Below are 27,046 nucleotides of genomic sequence, written 5' to 3' on the forward strand. Positions count from 1 at the left end.
AATTAAGTGCCAGATCAGTCACTAGCTCTGGAAGGATTAAGTTTCCTCAAACACCGATTTATTTCTCTCTGGGCATTCCTTCACTAAAACACTAATGCAAAAATTACTTCATTTTGCATTGCTGTCAAAACCAGAGTCACATACACCTTACTCTGAAATTAATCTTCTTTTGAGGAACTAACTGAAAAAGCAAACAAATGTGAGAATTTTTTCTTTAAAGAGATTTTTCCCTTATAAAAAGAAAGAATATTAAAATAGAATTGAACCAACTCTGTGCCGAATACCTTCACCAGGCTCTCTGGAGTTAAAGCAAACCATATTCCAAATTTAAGGGAAAAAACAACAATCTTAACCCCAGGAAATATGCCATCATCCCACAAATACTGTCGACACCCTTCAGTAAGCTCTTTTCCAACTTGGTACTTTATACAACTGCCTTGTCAGTAGTTCCAGCTGAATACCTATTCCAATAATTACTATTATTTAGTCTCTGAACTGTGAGTCCCAAGACAATTTTTCAGAAGACAATAAAGAATTTCACTAAAATTTAGCAATAACTTGCTTTGTGCTGACTGGTGGATATTTAGATCAAGCCACTGGCTATTTGGCTTTGTAGTATACTTAAGAGTTTATATAGTTACCCTTTAAATTTTAAAAAAATGTGCCTTAAGTTTTGCAGACCACTCTTGAAAATTCTATTTTCACTCACTAAAAATGTCTGAAATGCTTGTCTATATCTTTGTTAGAAACTAATAAAAGTTAGTTGCTGTCTTTTGAAACTAAACTGCTCCGCTGCTGAAGCAGCAGAAATGTTATAGAAAGCTAACTGCAAATTAACCCTGCCTTTAAGACACAGCTAAGATGGGAACCCTTCGCACTGCTCTGTTTAATGTCGTTCCTAAGGTTACTGCATCTACCATTTCCATCCTAATGCAAAGTATTCCCATGACCTGGCAGCTCTGGACAGCTTCCATCACTCTGTAGGAAAGAAAGCCTGCAGTTCAAAGAGTCCCCACACAATAAAGTACCAATATTATCCCTCTCAGTAAGTCCCACCTGGGGAGAAAACAAGCCTGTCATAGGAAAACTTCTACAAGCACAAGTAAAGAGCAGAAGTGCAGCCTCGTATGAAGGCTGGGACTCAGCAGAGGAGCCAAGGCCGGTCTCACAGCAAGCAGTGCTCCCCACACAGCGGGTCAGACCAGAAATGACCACAGAAAGTTGGGACAGTTTCTGAAGACAGACATTAGGAAACCAAGAAGTGAAGCGCTGGGCTCTCAAGTTTCAGAAGAGGTGCAGAGATTTAATTTAATCAGCTTCTAATTAGTTAACTGGGCCATTTTCCAGGTTCCAGATCACCCTTTCCATGCCAGAAAATAGTTGCAACCTGTCTTCTTGGGGATACTGGAGGAGGATGAGCAATAGGAAGAAAGATTGCTAAACCTGACATGCACACCTGAAGAGCCACTTCAGACCAGAGGTGGAGAAGACATTGTTGGCAGCTTTGAATACATAAGCATTGTAATATAATATTATAACATTGGAAGTATTTTAAAGTAACGATTTCCTGTTTTATCCAAATCTCTCTTATAATACTCTGAAAAACACTGTGCCCATTTTAGTAAATAATTCTGAACAAGATACTACTTCATACTTTCACATTTGAAATACGTGAGTGCAGTAAGACTTAAAAATCCAATCACAGGCCAGATAATAATTACTTTAACTTTTTGTCACTGTTCATTTATCTTTTTCGTGGAGCAATCTTGTACACAACTAACCTACTACAAAATTAGAGCTAGCAATATTAAGTAGTCAATCTAGCTTCTAAAGCAACTGTTTTCACCACTTTTAGAGGACTTGTTTAGTATGAAATGAAGACTTGAGGATCAATAAAATCCAGATGTTGCTACACAAACACCCCCTGCCTTCAGGTAATCATGACTGCAGGACAATCAATTGTTCGGTTGGCAGAAAACCCAGAGTGGTTATGGGCACTCCAGGAAAGCCAGAGTAAGAAAATTACTGTTTCCCAATTTATTTTGTGAACAGTAGCATCAATTGCTTTTTTATTTTTATTTCCATATTCCCACAGGTTCTGGTCCCAGTTCGTAACTTGACCAACTCAGACTTCACCACCATTCCTGCAGAGCATGCATCTTCAGCCAGTTTTTTTGACCAGCACACATGACCTGGGGCAAGACCTGGTTTGCACAAACAGAGCTTCCCATCCATTTCTCTGTCTTATTATTTTCTCCAAGAAATGAGAGGTAGATGTTTCCTAGAGAAAACTCCTGTACTTCTCCCATGCACTGCAGATAATCTCTTAAGTACCTGAGTTGGAATAGTCCATTCACCCAGATAAGCCTCCCACAAGCACCATTACTGGTCTCTTGACCACCCAATATTATGTAGGGAGGACTGCATTACCAGTTTTTAATGACTTCCGGCTGCAAGTAACATTTAAAGGTCCTAGACACTGAACAAAAGTTTGAAAAAATAACCTTCATATTCATAATCCTCAGATAGCTCTCCTAAGCAATTAAACTCTTCTAATTTGAATTTGCTTAAAACATATTCACTCTTTATAGGGTTGCTGTTTATGAACAAGTCCAACACCATACTTCATCCCGAGTGCTTATGATTCATTCTCGAGGAACTTGCTCTTCTAGCCCTGGCTTCTAACCCTTAGGATGTCACCTTCTCCCAGGAAAGAAGTAATTTATATGCCCTTTCGCAATGAATGGAGTAGCACAGATGAGATGCTACTGGTCCAAAATAAACCTAGCTAAAACTAGCTTATTGACTCCAATGACATTGTTATTAGATGTACTACCTACATTTGCTAACACTCAAATCACGGTCTCATACTGTACAGTGGTAGCACAGGCAAGTATTTGCACTGTCCCCTGCAAGTCTGACTGAGATACATACTCTAAGGAAGCATTCAAGAAACATGAAGTACACAAGTAAGTTTCTTACTTAAACAAAGCCTAGTTCAGATCTTACCCTAAAAGCACTAACTGATCAATTAGCAAGGACAGACATTTGTTGTATTTTAGAGCAAGCAACAGAGGTTTAAGAAAAAGTACTGCTTTATTTTTAAGGCCTTTTCAAAAAATTAGAAAGACCCAAGAATTTTGTTGGGTTGTGTTGTTTTTTTACAATCCATCATACTCATCAGAAAGTTTCTGGCAACACAACTTGCATTTCAGGTTAGTGGTTTTCACCTTGGCCACCATCTGAATTTGTTGTATTATACTTCACTTCTTATTAGATTAAATTCTGGGACTTGCTGACAGCTCCTCAATCTCTGGAGTTGTTAATTTATTTTTTTTTTAAAAAAAAAAGAGATTAAAAAAATTGATCCAAATCCAAACAGTTAAATTCCAAAAGATTTTTCCAGCGTTAAAAAATGATAGTAAGAAAAAGGTCAATTGTAAGATACACATTTGTACATTCAAATATATCTTCTCTGCTGGAACTGATGCCTAGTATATAAATCTGTATGAATCACCATGTCATCCTGACACATAATATTACTTAGAACTTAAACCAACCAACTAAAAACACAAAAAGCAAACAAAAATCAACCAGAACCCACCCCAAAACCAACCACCCCAAAAGCAAAAACCAAACACAAACCAACCAACCAAAAAACCAGATACAGTCTGTTCCTCACTTCACAAAAGACAGATATCAGGAAAACAAATCCATACTACAACCTCTGTGTTGTTTTTTTTTAACAGAATTGCTTCTTCACTGTTTTTGCAGTTTAGGTTTTTTTAAAACTCTGATTTCACTTAAAGTTGGGAGTTAGATTTGCAGTCTGCAATTAAAATTCACCAGCCTTATCAACTGGAATAAGATGAGCTCAACATTGAATTTTCACCAAAGTTCTGTATTTAACTACTACATATGAGTAAGAAATTCAGCTCTAAGAACCTGGGGCAACAATCAGTCAATCCGAATACACACAAAGTACAATAGTATATAATCTTGCTAATTAGGCAACAAAAAAAATACTCTACCTTTCCCAAGTAAATCAATCTGCTGCATAGTTTTTAATACATATTTAATTCTTCTTTATAAAGGACAGGACAATCTGTGGAGGGCTGTATGGTCAGAGGAGTTTGCATTTTCACTACATGGTTCATGCTGTGAACCATGCAGTATTTTTGCCAATCTTTATCAATCCTGCAACTGTTTATATGGAAAACTTGCAGGGAATAGGTGTAATATTAACCAAAAGGCAATGGTTACATGGTTGAAACCAAGCCAAACTTAACTCAATTTTCTGACATTCAAAAATTTGAGTTACTTTCCAATCTCAGTCTTCCAAAGTTTCCTCTGGTGGCTTGACAGTATCTAAATGGAAAATTGCTAAGATGTAATTAAATTAGTCAGTGGCAAGGTGGCTGAAGCTTCAAAGGAGCAGAATTTCATGAACTACCATGAAAAGATTTCTATAATCTTGTGCTCTTGGGGACCTACATGTGTCTTGTTTTTAACTCATCTGCCTGCACTACTAAAGATTCGCATAAAAGAATAACAAGTCTTTAAGTCTGCTAAGAAAGCATTAATGAAGTTAGAAAGCTCCTGGACAACCAGGTCAGCTGCTGACCCAGGCAGAAAATATGGAGAAAATGGCAAGAGTTAATCAGAAGATGCTGAGGCACGTGAAACAATGAGTAGACAGCTGGACTGTACACTAGAGAAGTCTGAAAGGAGTCAGAATGGAAAAGCAAGAATGTCATCTTGCCTTCTTAATGCCTTCACCCCAGTGAGGACAATATAATCTTTCTAGTTCTGTTAACCTGGACCCTATTTCAATTAAATCATACATTCATGAGATCTCTGTCAGTATATAACTCAGTATGAGGCACAGAAGACAGATACTGCATTAAAATGTATTTCATGAATTTGTAGCTATTAAAGTTACATAGAGTTTCATTTTATTTCCTTTCTCCAAGCCATTACTGTTAGACTTAGCGTGAGGATACAGGGAATATTGCATACTGAAGGTCTAACTTAAAAAGCTTACAGATTCCAAAACTCCTACTCAACTTCAAGGGAAGGCTGGTCTCCTTCCCAGGGATCAAAGGCATATGTGGGCAGCTTTCACATGACTAACTTAAGCCTATTAGGTCTTGCAGAATTCTAAACAAACATGCACGCCAAATGAGAAACACTGCAAGTTACTACCCACTTAAAAGCAACAGCAGAGAAGTCTAATGACAGCACATTGATAGGTTTTAAGCACTCAGTTAACACAATTAGTTCATTTGTAAGCACTATTTCAGATTAGCGATGAAATAAAACGAATCTGGAGAAAAATATACAAAATAACTGATACCTCAGCCTGCAAAAATAGACCACTTTAAAATTTGACATAGTTCAAATATGTTGACTAAAGAAAACCACTCTGATGCTTCCCACCAGCTTCCTGAGCTCCCCCTTGTTGCACTAGCATGTTTGTTTCTCAATGATGTTCTAAAAACATACCATGGGTTCAAGCCACTCCGCTCACCAGGCACACTCTGCAAAAGACTAAGGCAGAATCACAAACACCAATGGGAGCTTCAAATCTTGCTCTTATTAAAAACATTAGCTTGCATTTATAAACTAGACACAATTATCAATGGCAACACTATTACACCAGCCGATTTCCTGAAGGAATCCAACAACATTCCTTTTGACCACTTTAGGTGCTGGGCATTAAGACCCCCCCTCACCCCAGGGAACCAGATGCAAGGGCACTTGAAGCTGCATCATAGCAACTGTGCTTTACACCTCCCTCACAGTGTAAACCAGGAGAGACCCACTGGTCCTGCAGAAATAGCACATTTGTTTTACCTAGTCAAAAGACTCTGTGTTGAGCTGCTGCATCAGAACTGGTACATGCTGCTGAGCAATTCTGACTGTGTTCAAGCAAGGGCAGCAGCAAATACAAAACACCAAGGTAGGTATTTCCTGCCTCTCCCCCATGAAAGCACAAAGAGCTGAACTTCACTGGGATTTCACTTTTACGTGGACACAACAGACACATGCTAAACAGTGCACTAAAAAACAATCCTTTCTAAGCACCTAAGAGTTGAAATCTGTTCAGTCCTGTGAACTAATTCTGCCCCATCTTTCACTTGGTTTTTCTTCAGGTCTTTAGGAGGTTGCCATCTTTGCATATCACCTTTTCAGAGTCTCTCTAGATCACCATCAGCTCCGAAATGTTTCTCTTTCCAGTTGCTGAACATTTATGTTGAATAATTATTCTGGCAAAGCATTTAAATGGCAACTATTCCACATGTCTTCTTACTTTACTGAAGATTAACAATGTAATTCAAAAGTAGATCATAAATTCCTCTTGAAAAATCTCAAACCATATTTGAATCGTAACAGTAACATACAAGTGTATTCTAGTTTTACACCTGATTTGCCAAGAACTCTTTCAGAAACAAGCTGTTACTATTGCATTTCTTGCAAAATCAATACAGGTCTTTAAAAACTAGACCATGTTGAGATTAAGAAGGCTTGGTGCTCCTCTCCCTCCTCAAAGCAGTTAAGAGTTCATACAAAAACTCAGGGGGCTACTTCAAACTGTGAAGCAAGAAATTTGTCTTCCCCAGGATAAACAATTGCCTTACATAAGAACTTAAAGACTGTTCCTTCCCATGGAAATAATGAACACGCCTCTATTTGTACTCTCTTGCTCTTTGTCTCCCGAAAAGCCTAATGATGAAAGTCTGGGATATTAAAACCATGCGTGTATAACAAGAATGGAAGTTCTGCAAAGAACACTAAGTCTATCACAGTTAAAGTAGCAGAGTGGTATCACTACAATGATCACACAGTGTTTATCACCAAAATACCATTTTTCCCTTAAAGATCTGAGATACACAACAGCTTTGCACACAGTTTTCAGGAATGCTTCATCAGCCCAATGACACATCTGGGATTGTTACATCCCTTGCAACACATCACAGATTAGTTTTGCTGACATGCACGAAGCACGTCCTGAAACACTGAGAACAATTGCATCTCCCTTGTGCCAGTTCAAACAACACAGAACTGCTAAAAACATACCTGAAGTATATGCTGACATTTGAAATAAGTTTTTTAAAAAGTTATTTCTTAAACTACAATCAACTATTTGGTTTTCATAATTTAAGTAACATGAGCCTTCAAGCTTTTAACTTTAGTCTTCTGACTCAGTATCATTTAATCTTCCATTGATTCCCTTGCATTACAAAATCTACTTCCAGAACACAAATCCACATTGCAATACTAAGTTATTTAATTTTAAGGGCACACATGCTGGTATATAGCTTTTTGCTGTTATATAGCTTTTCCTGCTGAACCAGAAGCTGCATGTTCTTTTCATTTGTTTGGTACATATTTTTATGAAATCCAAAATACCAAGTTTGCACATCCTAGGAAAATAATACAGTAACTGCATTTGTGAAGTCACACTCATGGCACATATGCATGGATAGTGTCATGGCTGCACACTGAAACACCATCAGCTATGCAATTTTTTTTTCGTCTCTGCATTTGTGCCTCTGGGGGGTTTTTTTGTTTGTCTGTTTTAGGAAGCACTGAGCACTTCCAGAATAAAGGAATTGCATAAAGCTAGCTAATAGAGCTTTGGATAATATTTAATATCCCCTGTCCAAAACTGTAAATCATTGGGAGTTGCAGTTTTTAACTTTCCACTTGAGAATCTGCTTCTGTTTCTGAGCTGACTTAGCAGGTACAAAGAATTCGTTACAGAATTCACAGATGGAAATGAACTGCTAAATTTGCCATTTAATGACTGCAAATAGTTTTAACCAGTCAGTTCAACCATGTTAAAAGCAAAAACCCTGATGTTACAATTACTTACAAGAGTACTATTAGAAATACAAGAAAAATTCTCCTGTAAGCAGATCTGCACTGCCATTTTACAGTGCCAATGTGTTTGCATTGCTACTGTAGAAACAGAAAAAAGTTTATATATCAGGTTCATGGATAATAGTTGTGACTATTCTAGATGGCCAACATACAATATTCAAAAATTCACATCATACCTAGAATTTATTAATGTTTTTTCTAATCAGTCTGCAGGATGGCAGTTAATGCAGTCATTTTCTTCCAAAAAATCAGAATAAGCATAATAAAATTAGAATAACCAGTGTTATTACACAGTAGAATACAAGAAAATAAGCAAAAACTATGTACTACATAAAATACTTTTCAGTTATACTTCATTAGAAGTATTCAAAAATCGATGGAGTGGACTATACTGTGCATAAGCTCTAATAAAATTGTCCCCAGCCTACCAGTTTCCAAAATGCATATACTCTCTAAGTGGCTACATACTAACCTTTCACAACTCCCAAAAGAGGTGGCGAGCTCTCTTGAGGGGTTCTGTCAGGTTCCTGGGGAGGTACAACCATAGCAAGTGTATGCACCGGTACGCGTGGAACCTTAAAAACAAAGCCACAGACACACACACTGATTAAAAAAAAAAACACCTTTTGAATGGACCAGAGGTTGGAAGTGTAATACAAAAATACATAATCTACAGTGGACCTCCATTCCACTCTTCCCAAACTGTGTACGCTATGCTGCCTCTTAGAATGACCTGTCCTGTGCTATTTTATTATGGGTATTATGTCAAAGTTAACTACATTACTCTTCACAAAATCTCGGGCTGCGTAGGCTGGAAAATTGTTAAAAATCTTTAGGCTTTTAATCTACTAACTCCACTGGGAAGTTACCTCTCCGCCTTGCAGAATTCTAAATTTACACAATATATTTTCTTTCAAACAACAAACAAAATCTGGAACATTTGAGGGTGCAATCACAAGGATTTAGAACTATTGAAACAAAATACCAAGCAAATGCAACCAAGAATATAATACTCTTTTGAGGTACTAGGGTTTAGGAGTATCCTGTCTAAGCAGCAGAAAAGGGAGCAAGGTTCATGCACTCTTCAGGACACTGCGCAGACATCACCAACCAACTTCCTCAGTCTACCACTTTCAAATGTGCAGACTTTTTTTTTTTTTAGTTCTTTCCATTGTATGTGTTCACATCTAAATAAACATCTACTAAGTGTTTCTTTACAACATACAAGGTGATATTTTATAAAAATTCCTCATTCCTTACCTGAGACTGATCCTGAGATGGAGGTGTGAGTTGAGACAAGTCTGCTGCAGGAACTGACAAAACATTGTTTGGGTAATCCAGCAAGTAAGAAACAACATTTGTATGTCCTCCTTTGGCAGCTTCAATGAGCATTGTTGAGCCATCCTGAAGTGAGATTTTGAAAATAAAGTCAGAAGATGAATTCTGCTACCTGGTGTAGCACACAAGATATTAATTAGACCATTTAAAATTACACATTTACTAATCCATTAAATCAATTACATGGTTCTTTCAGTATCAATGATAAATACATATTTTTAAGTGAATACCTTGAGTCGATGAGTAGGGTCTGCACCGTGAGCCAGAAGGAGCTCAACAACCGCCAGATGACCTCCTGCACATGCCAGTGACACCACCGTGTGGTCATTATTAGCTGTAGCTCTGTTAACGTTGGCACCTATAAAAAGATGATCTCAGAATTAAACAAGGAAATTCTTTAAAAGAAAGTATCAAGTAGTACAGTATTGTCTGGAATAGGATAAACCTTTCTAATCTTCCTAATTCATACACACTTCTAGGATAAAAGAAGGGTTTTTGAATAACTGACGGCTTCTACACATCATCTTCCTCATCTTGTAAAGACAATGCAGCAATGACAGTAACAGTGGGCCTCCTAAGTGGTAAGAGAGGGAACACTTACGGTGTAAAAAGCACTAACTTTCAAATTTTAATTCTAAGCATTTATCAGTATCACTACACGGTATAATTTTTACTGTTTCAGACAGTAATTGAGGATGTGTTTTTGCTGAAGGAGGGAGTAATTTTTTTTAAAAAAACTGAAAATGTTTGCTGTACTTCAAATCTATTTATTGATCTATATAACAGAGTAGGAAAAGTAATAGCAAAATATTTTGTGATTCATTGTATCATGAACCAAGTAAAATTCAAAACACCCTTAATGGTTTGACAAATGCTCAAATACATATAATCAGACTAATTCTTAAGAAGGATCACAAACATGCAGAATTGTAAAGTGGCATTTTAAGGTTTTTAGATTAGTTAATTTAAACCAGTATTTTACCTTTGCTAATAAGGAATTGCACAGTGCATAAGTGACCAGCTCGTGCAGCCTTCATTAGTGGGGTTCTTCCACCTTCGGATTCATGCTCCTATTGTAAAGAAGAAATACCATTGTTTCAGCTTTTGAACCATCTCATGAAGGGACCAGAATTACCTGTTTCAGTAGAAGATCTCTCTTACAAACTGACTGTAACCAACACTAACTGACTGGAATAAATTTTCATTCTACCTTAAATATTGAATCACATTGTAATTTAAATCACATTGTAATGTACAAAACATTAAGACCACATCCATACCGTTATCACACAAGGAAGCTTCCCTACTCACATACCCAAATGTGTTCATTTGCATAACATACTGAGAACAGTAATATCTTGTTTCCTCCTCAGAAAGGGATCACTATTGAACACAAATATCATCCAGCATCAGGAAGTATACAAACAACTATGAACTGATGTGCAACAGTTCTGAAAGCTGTCACATGCTGCATGCCAGACCTTTAGAACTGCAATAATGTCTGAATTGCAGACAATATTTTCAAAGCAGAGAAAAGGACCAGCAATAAAAATGAGACAAATCACTGCAGGTCACAAAAAAATCTCTGAATAAAAAGACTGGAGAATAAAGCAGAAAGATGACAAAAGGATGACACAAACCAACAAAAAAGGAATGAATGACAATAACAATTTTTCTAATTTAAAAGACTGCTGAATACTGGAAAGACGTGGTTGAATACAACTGTATTAGAGAAGTTACAGAACTAGAAAATTTGCCTGCTATGTAGACATGATCAATACCACAAAGAATGCTGACTAATATATATCAACCCTCCTGTAGCAACAAGGGGAGAAAACATCACCTTCCTGAGAGTGTATTTGAACTCTGAATATTAGTCTGATCAATAATACATTAAAACTGTGGGGGTTTGTAATTAAATATGCAGGAAGCCAAGCTCTAAATTCACTATTTACTTCTGGAATTGCATGTATACCTGACAGTGAAAGTTAACATTTAGTACTGGCAACAGATGATACTTCTGTTTACAAATATAAAAGGACAAGAACAGATCTAATAAAACAAATCAACTCCTTCCTGTAGCTTCAGTATTCCTGAAAAGGCTGCATATGTCCTTTCACATATGGCTTGCTTTGGTTGCAAGCTGCACCTTAACTTTCTGTTCATACACATAAGGAAGTACTCTCTTGACTGACTCTTCTATTGGAGAGTGACCCTGTGCAGAAAACATAAAACAAACCTTTGCCATAACAGGGGTTACCCTAACCCTTCTCCTCTTACGTGCTTTGGAAAGAGCAGAAACTCTCTGCTCCTGCACCTTCATAAGAACTTTGTATTACCGTACACTGCTTTAACAAACATTTAAACTCCACGTTAGTGCTCTGATTTCTTTGCTTACTTGGTAATATAATGCTCGCAGGCAGATAGGAAGCCTCACAGACCTATACTGAAGTAGCTTTTTTTAATTTACTAAGTAGATTCCATTCCCAGGGCAAATGACTGCTTAGCTGTCGATAAATATATGCATGCTTTTGGATTGTCTGATGTCAGAAGTATTTGCAGGACATGTAAAGCATACGTTAATATGTGGCCCTATGATGTACCAGAATTACTAGTATGCCCTGGAGCTCTGATGCTTAGATTCTGTTCTTCGGCATAGTTCTTCCTTCCTCAGCCACTGCCAATAGATCATAAAAAGCCAGACGCTGCCATTTGCCTTATGCACAGTAAACCCCTGGTACTGCTGGCAAATCACTCACAAAGCAACTACAGATGCAAAGAACTACTCGGTGCCACTTCACTCACTGAGCAGGACGAGAACATTACTGCCCAAACAATTTGATACGCATTTCTAAATCCCCATTGATGCAACAGCAAAGATGACAAGAAGAAACATTTATTTGGCCATTAGATCATCTTAGCTACATAGATTCAAGACAGTAAAAAGTCATCCTATATTGCATTTAAAGGTAGCATTTCAGATAACTAGCAGTAAAATATTATTTGCAACATTCTCTATTCCTAACAGACTTCAACAGTGCAGTCTTAAATAGGGATGTCAGGAGGCTTCCTCATTTAAATGCAATGCAGTTACTCTGCCCAGTTTAACCGTCACTTCGTCAAGGGGGCAGAACTTAATCCTCAACTATTATACACTTCAAATACTTGCAGTACCACACACATCAGTCCAGTCAAACCAAGCCATTTGTGTGCCCACCTGCTGTAGATCTTCACAAATCACTGCATTTTGATGGTATTTTTCACATTGGAAGACAGAAATGCATATTTTATTTTAAGGTGAAATTAATCCTATTACTTCAGCACTTTATTTAGCACTAACAAAGGCCAGCAGATAGCATCAACTCAAGCTTTAAGGGAAAACAGCTGGAACAAACCAAAATAAGCAGTTAAGACAGTGCAGTGCCTTTGTCTACTCACATCCTTTCTTTTACCTAGAACAGCCATAAATTTCAAGTATTTTCTAGCTGTGGTAGGTAATCAAAATCACGACAGAGAACATAAAAGCTGTCAAAAAGCATCCTCCATTCAGCCTTCCAATGCACTACTTTCTTGTTTTAACATGAAGTACATGGAAATGCTTATTTTGTAAGAACAAAAATTAGCATGGAGTGCTTGTCGCCAAAGAAAATTTCCCTAGCTATCTGCACTGTAGGACTCTTCACTGCTCCAATCCTAAGAAAGTGCAGTTAATATGATCAGAAAGAGGTATAAAGAACACCTACAACAGTTGTGACTAGAAAAGCCATTCCCTAACACAGCACAACTGATGTGCTCTCCTGCTAGTACTGCTTCAACACAAGGAACACCTGAGAAGAATTTTCTGTAGATTTGGGTACCAGATAGGAAGCAAGCGGAAAGCGAGAGTATAACCCAGATCAGGTACAAGTTTACATTATCTGCACCTCTTCCACTGGGACTCAAAATGGAGGAGAGAATCCAGTCAGTAATAATTATTTTCTTTCTAGACAAATCAATACTCCAGAGAGCAGAGCAAAAGCAGAGTCATCAGAAGCATCTTACGACAACCATTGATTTTTTAATATTTTTTTTATTCTTAAGTTTGAGTTCTCAAGTTTGAGAATTTTAGGCAATTCCAAGGTCAGCTACACAAGGGCGCGCACACACACACACTATTACTCCCCTTGGTTCACAAGTATTCACGGTTGGCAAGTACTATTCATCAGGATATATTTTTTTTGTGTTTGTTTCCAATGCTGTATGTTATTTTAAAGTTCTAGAACAAAATCTGCATTTTCAAAGTAAAGGTCCAACTGCTCTCTTCAATTCTTTAACAAGCTTGTATCATCCATGACAACAGGGAATATTTAATGGAAATCTAAATGTTATTCTAACCAAAATTATCTAGATGAAGTTTTTGATGCAAGACAACAGCCAAACAATACCATTCTTAACACTATGCCACTTTGCTGATTTTCAAGATTGAACTCCTATCAAGAGATACAGTATTCTAGCAGTCACCAACCTAACTATCCCAGATATAAATAAACTTCCTGAGATATGGAGCAAACCAGCAGAGGCACCTAGAACTCAGCCAGGCCTCTAGTTTAAAGTATCTGAAAAGGGAAGACCTTACAGGAAGCTAGATATACGCTAACAGACTTAACATAACTACTTATACTAACAGACTCTGTGAGATAACTTACTGGATTTGTGAAGGTTGAGATACCGTAAAAACAGGGGTTTAGAAAACCCAGCAGAAGGGAAAATGCAGGACAAAGATGACATGTCTGGTCTACACAGCAAGTGCTTGCGTTTTTGAAGAAAATTAAGTGCCTTAAAGCCATGCTTGTCATTAGCATGTATCCTGAGGCTGCAGCTTACAAGCATCAAAGGCCAACCTCACCTGATGCTTGCCCGGCTCTATGCCCTCCAAAATTGTCTTCTTTAAGTCCTCCTGCTTGTCCTGCGGAAGGAAAAAGAAGAACTCACGGCTCTTGTTCTACAAATAAATGTTGTTCTTGGTCATGAAGACCTGGAATGCGAACTTACATGGATCAGATCCACCAGCTGAAAACTGTTTGCTGAAATTTGGCAAGCAAGCACAAAGGTAAGACCAAGCAATGCAGCTGTTGCCAGTTAAGACTGGCAACACAAGCCATTCAGATTCATAAAGACAGCACAAAGGTCATACGCAGCATCTCGTTAAATACAAGATGACTTTTTGTTCACTACTGGCAAAAGAGAGGATTTCATTGTATTTTGCACTATCCAGATGCAACACAACATCCAAAAGGTGTTAACTACAAATACTAGCTTCACACATCCTTCAAAAGCAAAAGACTGTGGTCCAAGTCTAAAAGGACCTGAAATCCCAGACTTTCATGATGGTTCAAGAAACAGCATGGAAAAACATGGTAACTTCTCAGATCCCTCACTGTAACAACAACATAGCTATCTCCAGCACAGTTTCATTCAAATCCATACAGTGTTGGCTACTTTTGTAGATATTTAAATGCTCCCTTATGCACACTGCATCAAACATGCAGTGTGCCACACACATAAAGAAAAGTGAGTTTTTAATTAAGGAGCTACATTAGTGTGAGGGATGTTATGAGCTGAAGGCAAAGCAATGATCCCTGCAATGCCAAAAACATCTGTCAAAATATTCTGTCATAGGGGAAGAATCAATAGGTAGTTTGTCGTGCCTGTTTTTTGTGGCTTTTTGGTTTTGGTATTTTGTTTGTTTGTTTGGGGGGGTTTGGTTTTGTTTACCACCACCTCAACTGGAGTTATATGGATGACAGGTAGCCAGTTTTAGTCTTTTAAGGAAAGCCATGCATGGAATTTTAACAAGTGGAAAGAGCTGTGGGGAAAGCTTGAGAGTGTAAAACGAGAAGAACGCAAAGATGAAGCTGCCCTCTGGGGTTCTCCTTCCATCTCTCAATTTCAGCATAAAAGCACTTTTATATCTACTTGTAGTAGAAAGATAAACTCCATCACTAGACCAACTCTCTGTGCAGCAGAGACTCACGTACAGCTGCAAGGCAGCCAAGATTAGAAAATACCAATTTAAAATCCTTTTCTTTACTTCCCAGCTGAGAAAAAAGCTGGGATTTTCTCACTGTCAAAAAAAGAACAATCTTTCTTTTGTTTTCAGCTACCATGAAACAGGCAAAGATACAACCACCTGGTCAAGAGCAAACGGAATCTCCATTGCGCAGCATTTCACCCAGGTTTAATTTTACATTCAAAGGGAACAGGTATCCAAACTGACAGTGTTAGTTGATAGGAAGGTATACAGCTTAAAAGCAGGGTATTACCTCTCATTAAGTATCACCAATACTCTCTGTGAGCTTTACAGTCCTTAATCTAGCTCCTGCGGGAACATACATGCACAAGGCATGTCTTAACCTTTTGCAAGGTTTGAAATAAAGGTAACTGCTACTAAAGACAAAGACGACTGAGAAGAAGAAGAAGAAAATAGTAATTCGAAACCTTACAGGGAAACAAGTCTCCTTACCACACAGGTAAATAACTGTATTACTGAAGCACTGGTTATTTTTTCCTGCAGCTATTAAACAGAACCACCAATTAGAAAAAATGCTTTTATCAAATCATATTTCAGCCTTCCAATCTCCAAACTTTTACTCCTATTAATCATAGTATCTAAAGTAGTTGTTTTGTCCCCTAAAGAAGTATGTAAACCAGTTAAATTTACGTTTGGTCCAGTGGCAGGAGTTCAGATCAAGACTTTCAAAGTCTCTAGTCCTGCAGGCGATGAAGGAACTAGAATGCAACTAAGACACAGGTGGGATCACAGGCTGAAGTCTACAGATGTGCCTCATATTAGGTCATTCATACACTTGGCAGAAGCAAGCTGATTTCAAAAATGCATACATTAACAAGGAAGGATGTAGGCCTGCCAAGTTAGCGTTGCTACAGATTGTGACAGGCCAACTTTGTCCCTGTAAGGACATGGAAAAGGCAGATCCCTTAAAAAAGGGCATCAGGAAAGCATCAGAACAACTGGTAACAAGCCAGACTTCATAAATAATTAGTCACAAGGACACAGAAATTCATCAAAATACCACACATGATTGAGCAGCTCTCCAGCAGACAGAAAAAGATAAGTGTACTCTGACACTGTTCATTTCTAGTATAATTCACCACTCCAGAGTTTTAAGGAAAAATTAATCACCAGCTGAAGAAAGTTAATCTCAGCCATCATTTTCCTTCAGTTCTCCTGGTTATAAAGCCACATTAATGAATGTAACATAGCTCTCAAGATCTTCACTGGTTCTTGAACTAAATTATGTATTTGATATGTAGGCCAGAGGATCAATACCTGAAAAGCAAGAGTCCCCACTTTCTACTTGCAAGAATAACAGCCTTTTTGTGCTGAGATGTGGTGGTGATAATTGCTCCCTGGTTCAGACAAAACTCCACTAGGAGCTAGAAATCACTTATCATATAATGACCATAGGAAAGTCTGGGTTGGACGGGACCTTCAAAGACCATCTAGTCCACACCTCTGCCATGGGCAGGGTCATCTTCCACAAGATCATGTTGCTCAAAGCCCCATCCAACCTGGCCTTAAACTTTTCCAAGAATGGGGCATCCGCAACTCCTCTGGGCAACCCATTCCAGTGTCTTACCACCCTCATCGTAAAACATGCCTAAACTTCACCTCAAGGTTCTACTTTGAGATAGAAAAAAAACTCAACTGGACATGAGCAACAAAGGAATCGGGTCAGTAAAGTGAGTTGGGTAATTTCAGCAAAGTTGGAAGACTTAGGTTTTCAGTGAGCACAATACATGAAAACCCCTGACAAAAACATCTTCTGCCCTCTGTCGATTTGGGTGATCCAGCTCCTCTTCACACCTGCAGTCTCAAAGTTTGCACCTCAAATGCCACTCGGTCCTGACCTCCTGGCAAGTGAAGAGAGACCTGAGAAGCCAAGAAAGATTTAAGGTCTTAGATTATATGCTTTCCAAATCATGGAATAACAGCTATGAATTGGGAAGAAATGGGAGAACTGAAAGCAATGTATACTGACAGCCAGTGTTTATTGTTTCTTTAACTCAAGAGCATCTGGGGAAGATAGATCAACTTTCTTTCCTCAGTCTAGAATCAGGGAGAAGAAAAATCCTAAAAACTATGCTCCTTGCCTTCCTGCCCTGGAAGAAAACAGAACATGCACATGGCTCACAAAACAAAAAAAGTAACAGCAGCAAAATCCAGCAGTGGCTGCATCTCTACAGGTAAATAAAACGGGGCCAGGAGACAAACTTATGCATGAGGTTAGGCATTCACGCTGCTTATTCCTTTGTAGCCTCCCTGGCACAGTGCTGGCCCTGTAGAGAACCACAGGTGAAGGAGGCCACCAGGGACTGCTCCCAACAGGCAACATGAATATGTCACATGAAGTTAAGTCTCCACTTATCTCAGAGACCTCACACACTCAAAAACCCCTAACAAGACCTCAAGCCACAATCCAGGGGTGTCCAACGTACACTCTCAGTACTGTGTTATGAAAACACCACTTTGGAGGACTGCAAAATAGCTGCTGACATTCTTACAGACAGGGGCATAGCCCCACACTCAATGACCTGCCAGGCCCAGTGCTACACAGCATGGATAAATTCAGTGGGTGCCATTTGTCCTTGCAAACAGAGAAACAGGGCTGAGGGCTGTTTATTTTACTGTTTAAGACATAACCACTGTTCTCCTCAAAAAGGACTGTTCCACAACAGGTAAGATGATGTATGTCAGGCTCCTCAGTGACTGTGATATAAACCTCAGGTATAAAGAAGGTTTCTGAAAACAATGAAACACCAGTGAAAGCAATCCCAGGAAAGACTGAAGTTGCAGGATAAAAAAAAAGGAAAGAAACGCAACAGGAGATGTTCAGACACAGCAAATGAAAGTACACCACAGGGAGAGCAAAATTAACTAGACAAATGGAGACAGATTGACCAGGGGTCTAAGTCCAGATCTGTGTTCAATTACCTGACCCACCACAGACTTCCTGGGACAAAACTACTAATGAAAATTTGAAATTTAGAAAAATAATCTCCCACAATACCACCAAAGCAGCTTTTTCATACTTTAGCAGTAAGGCAACACACTTCGTAATTGCTCTGAGGAAGGTTTCTGAAGATAACAAAATCTATTCAGAAGAGCTTACAACTTCTAACAGAGTAAAACAACACAGAGGTTTGAAAGGAAATTGCTCCAAACCTGAGGCACCTGCCGTAAGCATCACTGCCATTTTGTGGGCAATTCCCATTTACTTACAATCAGAATTCAAAACTGGTAGAATTATATGGCAGGTCTCCCATACATGTGCAATTTTCGTCTGCCTCATTATATTTTTCTTGACAGCTCCAATTTTGACTGGCAGTACAAAGAAATGCAATAAAATAAACTTCAGAAAGGCATGAGATTTCTCTCACCAATACTGATCAGCACTAGATGCTAAAGGCTACAAGCACTGCTCACCTTAGTGATGAGGGAAAAAACAAATGACATGACTCTTAGTAATTTGAAGTGATATTTAAGCAGCAACCCTTGCACATGTTTAAAAGTTTATGCATAGCAATTTATATTTTTGTTTCAGGCTTTGCTCCTCACTATGAGATAACTTCATGGATTATACCTTTTTATAACCAAGTACTTAAATGCTTTTAAATACCATAAAATCCTCAAAACATTTCCTGTGTTTACTGAAGTGGCTGACACTCCGTATCTAACACTGAACTGAGCCAAGTACAGCAGGTGTACCAAAAAACCCGCACACACACACCAATTACAGTGACCTTCCCTCCTGGCAGGAACATATGAAGCAGAATTTTACTGCAGAAGAATTAATAAAGCATGAAAAAAAGTATATTCACACACAAAAAAATGGAAGTATTATTAAATCACAATTAAGAGCATTAATTTATTTATATTTGTAAATATAAACTTAAAAAATACCCCACACTTCATTTAAGACTGAAATTTAAGTAATTAAATTAGGATGTCAATTTATCAGGTTCAATGATAAACTTTTCTGGCATTCTTATTACTTAAAAGGAACAAAAACCCCTAAACATCCAACTCCAACCCCTTCCACAAACAAAAAAGCCAACATAAGCAGGAAATATGAAAAAAGGAAGGAGAGTAGTGGAGGAAAAAAAAACAAAAAAGCAACCAAAAGAACATTCTTCCCTGCTTATGCCTCATTAGACATAAGGCTTCTGAACTCCTTTAGAAAGCTTAACATATCAATTTGTTTTTACTGCTTAAGTCAAACACACATTATAACCCTGTAGCTGATGAAGAGGCAGTTTTAGGTCCCTGTCTACATAATGAGAAAAAAGTAAAGACAATTATGTAAACTTAGTTATGATTAAATGCATTACAGAAAAAAAACACACTGAAAGCAGTATGCTAAATCCAAGAATTACAAGAAGAAAGAGAGTTCTGGAACAAAGGAAAGAGGTAATATGCTGGTCATGTAAAAGGCACTGCTTACTTGGGGGGGGGCTTTGTGCTGCAGTTTTAAGAAGTTAAGACTCAGAGTGTTCAGAAACTAACACAAAAACAGAGAAGTAGTAGCTCCTAATACTAAAACATCTTAAATTCCGAGCAGTCGAGCAGGTAAACTCTAATCCACAAGAGTCTGGGAATAATAAAGTAGCTTGATCAATAAAGGCAATGCAAAAATACATCCTGCTAAACAATTAAACTTATGGATTATACCAAAATGAAGAAAATCAACTGTCACAAACACCACCTGTAGATAAAACTTTTCACTTAATGGATGGAAGATTACCCAATAAGAATTTTTATTTTTTAGACCAATCGGAATACGCAGGTGTTTTGAAAAGTTTCTGTCATGACTTTTCACACCCATATACAAAACTGCTAAAACAGTCTTCTTGATCTATAAGCATATAAGCTTTGGTGTACAGTTTGCAACCAAAGTACTTTCCCCACAATATGCAGCAGAACTCTTACCAAATCAGCACCAGCTTGAAGCAATACGTCTGCAACATCGGTATGTCCATTTTCACAGGCATAGGTCAAAGCTGTATCTCCTGTTGCTGTGGTGGCATGCACATTAGCTCCTAGAAACACATCAGGTTTTTCTTATTGGATATCTCCTTATCGAGTATTTCATATCAGATAAACACAAAAATGGCACTATCTGTGACACCAGCTATATCCTACTGACCAACAGCTTCCACAGGCCCCTGGGCATTGCTCTCATGGTAAAAATCACTCTCATTGTAAAAATACATTGAAGAGAGGGGAATAAGCCAAGGCTTTGAAAAAGCTTGACTGGCAATCTAAGCACTTAAAACTATATGCTCACTTATTTCTAGGTTCCCTCTACAGCAATGAAGACGGCAGTTGTTACAACAAATAAAAGTGAATCCAGACAGCTGTCTAGGCTATCAGTTTGACAAGGAGCTACATGCCAAGGAAAACCAGACAAAATGTGTGTTACTGAACTAGTATTAATACTACATCTTACACTTCTATAAATTTAATTTCTTCCTTGCTCTTTAAAATCATTTCCTTTAAAACCATTTTGTTGAAATGACTAGCTTCATATATGCCAGCTACATGAAAACTATGCATGATTCTTGCCATGTAATGCATTAGTTAAAAAAAAAAGCCAATGCGATTAGCCATTTTCTTATTTTCAAGGTGTGAGATTGAATCTAGACTCCCTCATGCCAAAACAAGGCTCCTCAATTAACTTTCTACTTTAATCAGAAGTGAAGTGCAAGCAGCATTCCAAGTGAGCTGGTGATGGGTGTCACATGTTGTATCACTGCACAGAGACAAAGTTGTTACTGTCCCCTGATGAGCAGGGAGTACTACTTTCTAGAATTAAAAATCTAGACAATTTTATGCTTATTCTTAGAAGTGCACAGAATTAAATCACCACCCATAACAAGGAAGATTTCCAAAATGCAGCTCTTTTTCTTTATTATTTTAAGCAGTATTACTACACTTCAGTCTCTACCAGCTTTGAACTAACAGATAAATATTGAAGTGTCATTTCTCCCCAACTCAGCATGACTTTTTAAAACTGTATAATGTAGTAGTAAAATTCATTCACCGCAGAAATTCATCAAATTCCAGAATCTGTCTTGCACACTATTTCCCAGGGCACCATTCCTAAAGTACCGGTTATTCTAGGAGACTGACTGCAGATAATCAGGCTCAGCCAAAGCAGGAGTAGCATATATAAAAAAAAACCCCAAACATTATCTGTATTAGTATTCTGTCCTAAATGCAGTTAGCTGGAAACAATGTTCCTAATGAATGCTGATGTCTACTATATATGCAACAGAATCCAGTGTTCCATGAGGCACTTTCCTATATCAGCATCAAAGAATACTAAGGTGTAACACGTTTTTTTCTGCTTGCTAAGATCTGAGAATAGTTTCTTGTTCCAACACTGCCACCATCAAGCCCAGTTATCTTCTGAATCACACAGAACACAGTCTTTATCATCTGTGGGCTAGATCATTTGCACTACACACCTACCTGCTGCCAGCAAGTATTTCACCAATTCAAGATGACCCTCTTGAGCAGCTTCCATCAAAGGTGTTGAGCAACCAAGTTCTATATCAGCTCCTGCCTTAATAAGGAAGTCGGCTACTTCAGAAAACCCTCCACAACACGCCAGAGTAAGAGCTGTTTCCTGTGTTTCTTCTGTCTGTGCATTTATATTTGCCCCTAGGAAACAAAATAGCTATTACTTTAACTGACCAGACACAGGGTAGGAAGATGAATGCTCATCACCTCCACAGTCTGGGTGTTCTAGATTTGCTCTGTAGTTACAGCAATGAGCAGTGACAGCCACACACTACATCATAGGTATTTGCACAGAACACTTAATGGCAAATGGTCAACACTGCATTCTTCACAATGAATGCTCAAGAAACAACAGTGATCTCACCTTGTGCCAGTAGTAAGGCTACCATCTCTTCATGGCCCTCCCGGGCAGCTTCCATTAGAGGAGTGTAACCTTCATCATTAACTTCCTCCAGATTAGCTCCCCTTTCAATCAGAAGGGCTGCTAACTCCACGTGTCCACCACAAGCAGCCAGAGTGAGTGGAGACTCAAATGAATCTGCAGGCATATTCACTTGAGCACCACTGTCTAAAAGCAAGCGTGCCACTTCCACATGTCCATCCTACAAAACAAAGGTGAATACAAAAATCAGAAAAAAAAAAAATCAGAAAATTAGTTGTTGTAGTTGCAACCACTATCATACTAGGCCTGCAAATGATCCTAAAAAGACAGGGTCTTTTCACTTATGATGATTTACTACAGTTACGGTAATACTTGGATTAATCTGACATTTAGGTTTCCACCTACATCTAAATTAGGTTTAAATGCATGAGGGAAAAAAAGATAGACAGATATTGAGGGGTTTTGGTTTGGGTTTTTTTTCTTTCTTGGGCCAGTAGGGAAAGAGTTGTAAGACCTTCTTAAATATCCATCACAATACCTGGGCCACAAAAGTAACAGAGATAGTGATCAAATACCTTAAGTAATAAACCCATTCCGTGACTAAACCTCAAAACAAGCATCAGAAAAAAAGATCTTTTTCTTTGTAGTTGATTCACAGCTTCTACAGACAAAAAAAAAAAAAAAGCTCCAACTGGCAGTTTCTAGATCCTGGGAAAGGTACCTGCAGAGAAACTGAAGTGGTTTCAGGAGAAACTGAAGTCTTCCCAGGAGAGAAGACTTGAATACATCTTAAAGGATACTGAGAAGTGCCTCAGAGTAAAGTGATCTTTGCCATAGAGGGAAAAGAATTAGGACTGCCAGAGCAGTCTGGTTGAGCCCTTACCAACCAAAGCATGTAAACGCAGCTGTCAGCTTCTCAATAAACTTTTACTAAACTCCTCAAAGTTACTTCAATAGACCAAGTACCAAAAATCCGTGTTTCACCTAAGGTGTGGTTTGTAGGGAGCCACAATACCTCTGAAAAGGGGAAAACTTAAAGAATTTCAGGCATTAGGAAAGAAGAAACATTCAATGGTTTCTCTATCCTGCATAACTTAAAAAACTGGGACCCAAACTTGTGTAACAGTTTAGAGAAGATATCTTGTAAAATTGTAACATTACAAACCACACCTAATGAAGGGGGAGGTTCCAGCCATGCAGAGTGCTCAGTGAGACATAGAAGGTCTGAGGATCTAATCAGAGGCCACTTCATACTAGACCTTTCTTCAGCATACATAATTAATAGGATAACTTCAGGATGGAAAGAAAACTCCAAGTAAAAGACATGAATCAAAGCATGCTCTTTGTATCAACCAGGAGAGAGAAAACCACTCGCTGCCTTGCATACTGCAGGTGCGTGGGTATTAGGTGCACCACCATGGTCACTCCATTTGACACCCAAAGAAATATGGAATTCTTCCAGAAGGAGTAATCTGTCAGCCAGCTTTGATGATTTAGAGCCCTGTGTCATGACACAGTGATTCTCCTGAGATCTGAGAGTTAAGCTGGATTTATTCTTTAAACTAGCCCCAAGGCATGCTGACAGATTTTGCTAAGAGAACTAAAGAATACTTCTTCCTGAGGAAGACATAAAAATATCAGTGGCAAATAGCAGACGTTTTTATGTTGTATCCTTGGAAGGAAATCCAAATATAGTTGGGGAATACTAAAGGAGGGGGGAAGACATTAGAAGACCTCTGTCTATGCCCAAGGTTCAAGCCAGAGCTGTCCAGGACAGGGCACTGATACTTAGAGGTGAGTTATAAAGCTAAGAATTCCACTAATTCCCAAAATTAAAGAACTTCTTAGATACTAAGAACAGCAACCTCAAGTGAACTACCAGTTTCCTGTCCTGACCTAGCCAGAATTGTCAGCCAGTAATTTAACTAACACAGAGCTATAGAAAAGGGGGCAAGAGGGCTATCAAACATGCAACTCCTGTCAACACTTGTCTTAAGTTGACCACAAAGCAGGTAGTAAGCAACCTGATATTGACAGCAATCAAGCTTGTAAATTAAAAACAGGTTGTTGTTCTCAGAGAAGCTGGGTAAAAGCCAATCACAACCTGATCTAAAGGCATTATCCTACGTGTGGCACTGTCTTGACCAAAACATACTAAAACTCAGAGGCACTTACAGTACAATTGGGGATCAGAGACCAGACATCTCAGCTTCTGGTATCTGCAGCATTCATTAGTTGGAAAACAGTCAAGACTGGGAAAGGTCACAATAATTTGCAGGAATGGTTCCCTTCTGCAAGGGTGCAGCCAAAAGATAACAAGGAACAAATTCCATCCTTTGACCCAGACTTCAAAGGATCAGTTTCCTCCCTGTTGCTTTTAAAGGTCAATACACACTCTATAATGCAAACTAGTCTGAAACATTCAAGAGCTAAAAATGTGCAAGCAACCCACACAACTTTATCTTCTCCAAGCAAGACACTTCACAGCCACCTAAAACTAAGCCTAAACAGAACAGTGGGCCAATTAAAACATTTAGTTTGTAGTCATGTGGCAATCTCCTTTAGGAGACAGCATACACCCACTGCAACTACATCCTTCTCACTAGGCTCTGGGAAGACTATTCAAGGACACCATTACCATCCCACTATTGGAAGACTTCATCACAGCTTGAGACACTACAATCTGACCTTGGTCACTTGCATCATCACCTCACAACTGCAATAAAAGAACACTTGATCCTCCAGCTCTCAGAAGACTGGAGGAACATTGCAGCCTATCTTAAAGAGTATAGGCTACTGGAAGCAAATTAAGTTTTCCTCTCTTTGCTGTGCTTCCTATCTTTCTTCAAAGAAGTTTCCTAGCTTGAAGAACAGATCAAAGGTCACCTAAAGTCTGGACAAAACTGGTTACGGACATGCTTTGACACAGCAGCACACTCTTTATTAAGATGAAGCTCTTAGAAAGGCAAGTTTTACCTCAGTGGCTGCTTTGAAATTATGAGTTGCCCAGGAACTAAGAACTAAACTACTTTTGACTTACCATCTTAATTTCAAAAGAAAAAACCTAACAGACTATTTACAGAAACTCAGAAGAGAACAAACTATCTCTACATGCAAAATACTTCCTGCAGTGGTGAAAGGACAAGTGCAATGCATTAGTCATCTAGCTCAGTGCACTTCTGGAAGGCTCACACCATGGTGATCCAAGAGGCCTTCTCTAAAGACAAAGGTGGAAAAATAACTATTCCACTGCAAAAGAAACAGTGACTTGGGCTCAACCTACTACTTATCACACTACAGATTAGTTACCCCTAACACTTCACATAGGGAGCATTTAAAACAATACATCACACTCCCAAAAATCAGAGTAATTTTCCCCTGTGACCAATCAGACTGAGAAGCTGGCCACCTGTGGTAGCTATAGTAAAGGCTTTCTTACCATAAAAACTAAAACACATCCTCTTGCAGACCCAAAACAGCTTGTTAACAAAGGCTCACTTTAATTTACCATCTCTTTCATTCTTCTCTCATTGAAAAGGGAGGGTACAAATAAAGGCTATTTACCATGCAGGCCTCCATTAGCGCTGTGTGCATCTCATCTGTTTTATGCTCTTGATCAGCTCCAGCTTCAAGCAAAAAACGAACCATATCTAAATGGCCTTTAAATGAAACAGATCAAAATAAGCAAGCATTTAATATCATAAACTTAGTAGTGCAGAGAGCACACTTAAAATCACTTAATTTTCATAGTTTTCTATTATAATTTTTACAAGTTATAATTCACAAACCTGCTTTTTTTAAAGGACTCTAAAAAAATACCAATGCAGAACAGACAGAGAAGTCTTTCCCAAAGATACTGCCCAACTATGAGATGAAGACAGACCTCTCGAATAATTCAAGTTTACACAACTGGAACTTTTCCTTGTGACTTCGAGCTATAAAAGACAGTGTTTGTTCCTTATTCAACTGTATAACGACCTACCTAAGTGTTCCAAGGCAGTATACACAATTGGGGGGGGGGAATTTATCTTTTAGAATAAGACCATGTAGATCTGAACTTAACTTTATGCTTTTATCACAGTATTCACAGACATATTTCTGAGAACTAAGATACACGCATTATGTCATATTATGGTATCTGACACAATTTTTAAAAGCTTCTAGTGAACTTTACCAATACTTGTTTTCAACTCTGTTATGGCTTCTGTCATTTTAGAATTTGTCCTTATACATTATTCTCTCAATGAGCACCCTCCTCCAAGACAAGACTTAGTTTTACATAAACTGTTAGGAAAATAAGGCAGCTCAACCATCTTGCTAAAGCTAATACAGGAAATCTCTAGTCAATGGAGATCTTACACTACATCACTTGAAGGTCACAAGAATCAAGAATGCCCCTGCAACATATATCCAAGAGTACTAATGCTGAAATTTCCATGTAACGAACTACTATATCCTGCAGAAAATCCATTACAAATCCAGACACCAGTTTTCAGATGGGTTATACATACTATGTATCCTCCCAATTCTAACCACAGAGGCAAAACCTGGAATTACCGTAACAATAATCCACATCCTTAAAGCTTCTCTTAGGAGAAAGGCAATTGTTGGAAATTTTATGGAGATTTTTTAAAGAAACAAAGACTTGGAAGCACACTGGATTACCATCGCACTAAGTTACTTTATATAGAAACTCTAAACAGAAGAATTTAAGTCAAAAGTCCCTAACAGTTCATAATACATTAACAATTCATAGACATCCTCCAAAATTACACTGAAGGAAAAGTATCCATAATACTAGTATTTTCACCCCATCAGGTATCCAGGAACATTTGTTCTAACTTCCTATTTTCCTA

General features: G+C 38.3%; 1 protein-coding gene across 19 annotated transcripts in view; it reads right to left on the reverse strand.

Moving 5' to 3' along the window:
- ANKHD1 (ankyrin repeat and KH domain containing 1) overlaps positions 1-27,046 on the reverse strand; it is a 117,161-nt gene that overhangs the window by 40,871 nt on the left and 49,244 nt on the right. For 12 of the 19 annotated variants that reach the window (XM_056350649.1, XM_056350651.1, XM_056350650.1 and 9 more), the window contains exons 7-15: positions 25,755-25,849; positions 22,173-22,410; positions 21,758-21,949; positions 20,213-20,322; positions 14,111-14,170; positions 10,208-10,295; positions 9,456-9,583; positions 9,148-9,291; positions 8,360-8,462 (exon numbers count right to left, since the gene is read on the reverse strand). In XM_056350649.1, coding sequence (XP_056206624.1) covers positions 8,360-8,462; positions 9,148-9,291; positions 9,456-9,583; positions 10,208-10,295; positions 14,111-14,170; positions 20,213-20,322; positions 21,758-21,949; positions 22,173-22,410; positions 25,755-25,849 — 1,158 coding nt within the window. Of the gene's footprint in view, positions 1-8,359; positions 8,463-9,147; positions 9,292-9,455; positions 9,584-10,207; positions 10,296-14,093; positions 14,171-20,212; positions 20,323-21,757; positions 21,950-22,172; positions 22,411-25,754; positions 25,850-27,046 lie in introns of those variants that run through there. The other 7 variants (XM_056350656.1, XM_056350647.1, XM_056350660.1 and 4 more) reach the window with 2 other exon arrangements.

Source organism: Falco biarmicus, chromosome 8 (assembly GCF_023638135.1).
Source record: "Falco biarmicus isolate bFalBia1 chromosome 8, bFalBia1.pri, whole genome shotgun sequence".
In the NCBI taxonomy this organism is placed as follows: domain Eukaryota; kingdom Metazoa; phylum Chordata; class Aves; order Falconiformes; family Falconidae; genus Falco; species Falco biarmicus.